Genomic DNA, 5,076 nt, shown 5'->3' on the forward strand with positions numbered 1-5,076 from the left:
AGTACTTACTTGCGTCGCTCAGATCCTCCATCGACACTACGATGCGGATGGGCTCCCACTCCTTGCCCTCGCCCGCTGCGGCGACGGTGTACGCCTGCGCCGCGCCCTCCCCCTTGCGCGGCACCTCACGCACCATCGCGGTCGGCGGCGGGCCGCTCTTCATCGCCGCCTCGTCGAGCGCACGGCGGTGTGCAGCGGCGAGGCACCCACCGGCGCAACACGTCGTCGCGAGGAGGAGCAGCAGCAGCGGCAGTGCGGCGCGGAGTGGACGGCGCATGGCGTGAGAGAAGTGTCTGTGTTGGTCTGTCGTGGATGGCGGCAGTCGCAAATGCCTTGTCTGCGGGAGGCGGGAGGAAGAAGCGGGGAAAGGAAGTACAAAAAGAAAAAAAATGTAACTACGCAGTCTCGAGGAGATATATATGTAAGTGAGTACTTGAAGCAGTTTGCTACTCACCAATGCCATCTTTTTTTTGTCGCCCTTTTATTTTTAATTTTAAATGCAATTTAAGATGGCAGCGTCTTTGCGGCTGCCCTGTAGGGCTTTTCAGTGGCCTTAGCGCAAGTTTCTTCCCATGCTTATGATGTCTCGCCGTTGCCAAGTGTTTTTGGGTAAAGGTGGCAGCTTTCAATTGAAGCATGTGTATCAGTTTTTCATGTGATCTTTGCGCGTCGAGCCATTTGTGTGTGTGTGTTGGGGGGGGGGGGATGAAAACAAGAACAACACCATCTTTCACAGCGGATGAGCCCCAGTGGCACAGGCCACAAAGGGCGGAAGTGTCAGTGTTTGTGCGTGTGGTTTAAATATCGATCGGGGCGTTGTGCGCAAGCAACAAGGCACTTGTGGGAGGGGGAATTAGGCATGTAATATACGTACGTATGTATAAAAAGGGCAGAAAGGGAGAGAGAGAGGTGCGGGTAGTTGGCACGTGGACTCTTCCTTTCGACTAACGAGTCCATTATTGCAGTAACCCTTCAGAAGTCAGCGAGCCCCAAGCAGAGGCGTCATTACATGGCGTCTCTTTTTGTTTCTCCCTCTGTCTTTTTGTGATGGGCGGTGCCGCTGCTGTTGCAGTTGTGACACTCAGAGGGCGGAGAGAAAGCTGTTTGCCATTCCGGCCAGTTGCCAATAGTCGGAGATTATTCGTCTCTTTTGCTGCGTGAAGTGAGTCTCAAACGCCTTATTCATTGCCCTGGGGCGTGCCTCCAGCTGCTGAGCCGTGAGTTGGCACACCACACGGTCGAGCAGCATGTACTTTCGCCAGTGGACGACAACAATTTCCCGTGCGTTTTCCTCTGGCCTGCTTGGGGGGCAAAATTCATCCGTGCGAAGAGAGAGGAAGGAGGGCACCTCGCGGCTCAACCGCGTCAGTCTCCCCAGGTAGTGTTGAAGCGGCGGAAGGAGTGGGTGAACATCTGTGTCCGGAAGGCCCCGCATGTAATTTTCCAGCGCATCTTCGCTTGTCGCCTTCCCCGCGCCACACGCCCTGAAAATCCCATGGAGGTGGGCGACGTTTTGCAGCGTACTTGCGGGCAGCAACGCAACAACGCGTGGCTGCGCCGTTACCCGCTGCAGGATTGGGTGGTGTAGGCCCCTGTGCACAGCAACCGCCCCGTGCAAATCGTTCAACCGCACAAGAGCAACAAGAAGTTCAACAAGTCGCTGGTAAAGCTGCACGAAATTCACGGCGGGGGGCGACGTATGCCCTGCACCCCGCATTTGTTGGCCGTCAAGGGCCGCCGCGTGCAGGAGAACGGAGACTGTCCAAAAGGCAAGGTCGGCCGATGCGGCGAGAAACGTGCCTACGGGCGTGAGGAGGAATGCGCTGGAGCGCAAGTAGGCGGCCGAGGAGCGGTGGGCCACTGCCAGTACATCTTCCGGCTGAAGCGCGTTGAAAAGGCGCACGTGAAGCGAGCGGAGGCCCACTGCGTATTGCTCCACCGACATCGCAAGAGCAAGCGCGACGACGTCCTTTAGGCTTTCCGTCCGGGGCTCAGCAAGAAACTCGAGCTGCGGAACCAGCGCCGGGGAGGGCCCGCAGTGAAGGACTCCACTCCACACCGTCCTGCACCCGCATGAGGGAGTTCTCCTCGGCTGCGCTTCCGCGAGTGGCCGAGGGGAACGGTAAAGTGGGCGGCCCATCACACAGACGATGCCGCCGTGCCGCGATGGCGCCGCCTCGTTTATCCTGCGCAGCTGCGGCGCTGGCTGAAACGCCGGCCCGCGCAAACTCCATCATTCCTCGAAGCTGCGAAGCGCAATCGCTCCATGGCTGGGGGGCCGAGGCGCAGTCGTCTAAAAAGAGGTGGACGCTGTGACGCATTGCGTCATCAAAGTGGCGCGGGTATTCCCGCAGCCAAAGCGTTAACACAGACATGACACGCAGTTGTATTCTGCGGCACACACCCAACCAAAGTGAGGCACTGGGAGAGAAGTGGCCCGCACCCCGTTCCATGGCCTCCTCGGCCTCACCGCTGCGCGTGTGTGTGACGCGTGATGCGGCAAGGACGGAGGAAAGAGACGTGCCCGGCGCATGGACGCTAATGCCGTGCGCCTCAAAGTTGTCAAACCCGAGCTTCAACGAGAGTGGCACCATAAACCGCTCCATTAGCTTGGCGAGTACCGTGGACGACGACGCGAAGTAGCGGTGCTGCCGCAGAAACGCATGTGTGAATTCCTCCTGCGCCAAGAGCCTTTCCTCCGCGAGGGTTGAGAGGGGCAGCACACTGACGTGCGTCAAGGCCTCTATGAGTTGATGCAGCGTCCCGAAGGCGGGTATCCCACGGCCCGCCTTGCCGCCCGCCCGCCCAACGTACACGGCGTCCACGTCATCCTGCACGGACCACATGCGTTTTTCGTTGGAGTCTAACGCATTCTGCAGAAACGCCGTGTCGGGTGCCGGAAGCCCCATCGATTGGAACTGTGCGTGCAGCTTCGAGGCACCGTCCCCGAGCAGGTGGCGCACCGCCACTCTCGTGGCCACCGAGGAGCTGAGGCACCACCCCAGCGCGCCGGCTGACGGCCCCACTGAGGGCGACTGAAGCGTAGTGTCGTGCTCGTGGGCCGGTTGCCGATGCGTCCCTGCGCTGCGGGCGGAGGCCCGGGCGGCTTTCGCCTGGCGCCGCATATCAGCGACCACCGCCCGCATGCCAGCACGCTGCAGATGCTCCGCCACAATGTCATGGAGTGTGTCGGGGGTAATCGGCGGGTGGCGCTCGCCCAGTGCGGGGGCAGGGCCCGGCGGGGCATCCATGGGAGCGGGGAGCAAACGCTCTTGCCGTGAAGCGCGGCACGTGTGTGAAAGACGCAGTACACGCAAGCACAAGTACACAGAGAAAAAAGGGGACGCAAGTGAGGGAAGCGGAAGAAAGACAATCTCAGCCAAACCATGGTGGCCGGCAGGGAGGGGTGGGAGAGCGACAGCCACGTCGACGAGCACGCGAGAGGAGAGAGAGAGAAACCTTACCTGAAAAACAGTCGTGGACAAAAAAGGCAACGACAGCAGCACCTTTACGCCGATAGACACCATGCCAATTCAACTGAGAGGCAGCTCCACTTACCCACGCCACACAGCATGGGCGTCAGCACAATGCATCCAATAAAAGCACACGTAGTATTAGATTCATATCTACATCCGCACACCCCCTCGCCCTCTTCTTCCTCCTCCTCCCCCTCACCTCTCGATCTATCCGAGGAAGCGTACGCAGCGGCCAAGCATTTGAAAATTTCACCTCCCCTCGTTATTTCGGGCCTGCAACTACACACCCGGCTGCTTTGCGGCGGGGGGCTCAAGAAAGCGTAAAACAGGGTTAAAAGCCTCACTCCCCGCATGACACTCTCGCATGCGCCGAACAATGTCAAGTATATCCTGCTGGCTGAAGCACTCAAACTCACACCCATCGAGCGTGTCCATATTCAGCAGTGAAAAACGTAAATCGGTGCTCAACAAGGGATGCTGATCTGACCAAAGCTCCCTCTCCCTTCCAACAACGGCTTCAGCCAAAAGTAACGCACGAAACGAACGGTTCTCAAGGCTTGAGGCAACTTGCTCTTCCAGAAAGGTTTTCAGTGCCAGTGGCAAGACATCAATATCCTGCCCTCTCCCTTCTCGCTCGGATTCGGTGCAATCAAGGCCCAATTTGGCGGCAAAGCGTCCATCGCAGGCCACCTCTGCCGCCACGCATACACCGCCTACTGTGACGGAGTGAATACACAGCGCGGCACGGGGAATATGATCGTTAAGGAAAAGACACGGCGTGCGATCGATTGCCGCCGCAAGCAGTGGGCTCTCTGAAAGCAGTTTCAAGACATCCCCCCCGTACACGCATGGCACACCAACATACGGCAGGCTGCCAAGACTCGATTTCGAGGCCGCTTTTGCGGGCGGAAGGTGGAAGGCGGAGGGCACAAACGTAGGCGCGATCATTGAAAGTGGAAGGTGCAACGGGATGGTCTGAATGACGAAGCGTTCAAGCCCCAGCGCGTCAACGGCACCCACCAACTCCATTCGCCCCTCCGTCGACAGCCACCGTGGGCACGGCACAATGGCCATGAATGGCGTTTTTTCCACTAAGCCGTCGATGTGGTACCAACTTTTAATCATTTCCTCCCCGAGATCGTTCTCGGTGCGGCGGGCGACCCAATCAACAAAGGATCCATCGCCCAGCGCGGTGGCCTCCGCGTCCTGCACTTCTTTTGTCAGGCGATCGCTCTGCGCTTTTTGGATCGCCTCGGTGAGGAAAAAACGATGCACTTCCTCATTCCAGGCATTTTGCTGGCTCCTCATTTGACCGACGACGTCTAGGATCTTCTCTACCATCTCCGCAGGCGACAGAAGAGTCACCTCGCGATCGTTGCCCACTTCGCTCATCCTCCGTGTGCCTTCTGAAAATATGGCACAGGGGCGGTTGCGCGGCTGCCTCCCCGCTTCTTCTCTTCGTGCGTTTTTTTCCTGCCCCCAAGCGGGTTGGCCGACGATGCCCGTTGCTGTGCGGTTCCACCCTGCGGTTGCGCTGGGAGGGGCAAAACTGGCAGCGCCGTGCCCCCGCATCCGAGTGGGAAGGTGACAAGCAAGCAAG

At 58.8% G+C, this 5,076-nt stretch overlaps 4 protein-coding genes across 4 annotated transcripts, besides 1 other annotated feature; all 4 read right to left on the reverse strand.

Annotated features, from left to right (window-relative positions):
• On the reverse strand, positions 1-463 carry Tco025E_04632 (surface protease GP63; the record flags this gene model as incomplete). Its single annotated transcript, XM_029371542.1, has 1 exon — positions 1-463. A coding segment is annotated over one exon (463 nt), but the record flags the coding sequence as incomplete, so codon positions are not given.
• A 618-nt stretch (positions 464-1,081) lies between these two features.
• On the reverse strand, positions 1,082-1,945 carry Tco025E_04633 (uncharacterized protein; the record flags this gene model as incomplete). The annotated part of the gene is made up of 1 exon (XM_029371543.1): positions 1,082-1,945. The coding sequence occupies one exon, from the start codon at positions 1,943-1,945 to the stop codon at positions 1,082-1,084; it is 864 nt and encodes a 287-aa protein (XP_029228373.1).
• A 46-nt stretch (positions 1,946-1,991) lies between these two features.
• Positions 1,992-3,251, reverse strand: Tco025E_04634 (uncharacterized protein; the record flags this gene model as incomplete). Its single annotated transcript, XM_029371544.1, has 1 exon — positions 1,992-3,251. The coding sequence occupies one exon, from the start codon at positions 3,249-3,251 to the stop codon at positions 1,992-1,994; it is 1,260 nt and encodes a 419-aa protein (XP_029228374.1).
• A 388-nt stretch (positions 3,252-3,639) lies between these two features.
• Positions 3,640-3,673: a microsatellite.
• An 82-nt stretch (positions 3,674-3,755) lies between these two features.
• Positions 3,756-4,868, reverse strand: Tco025E_04635 (uncharacterized protein; the record flags this gene model as incomplete). Its single annotated transcript, XM_029371545.1, has 1 exon — positions 3,756-4,868. The coding sequence occupies one exon, from the start codon at positions 4,866-4,868 to the stop codon at positions 3,756-3,758; it is 1,113 nt and encodes a 370-aa protein (XP_029228375.1).
• Positions 4,869-5,076: the final 208 nt, after the last annotated feature.

Source organism: Trypanosoma conorhini, assembly GCF_003719485.1.
Source record: "Trypanosoma conorhini strain 025E chromosome Unknown Tco_14.4_contig_00243, whole genome shotgun sequence".
In the NCBI taxonomy this organism is placed as follows: domain Eukaryota; phylum Euglenozoa; class Kinetoplastea; order Trypanosomatida; family Trypanosomatidae; genus Trypanosoma; species Trypanosoma conorhini.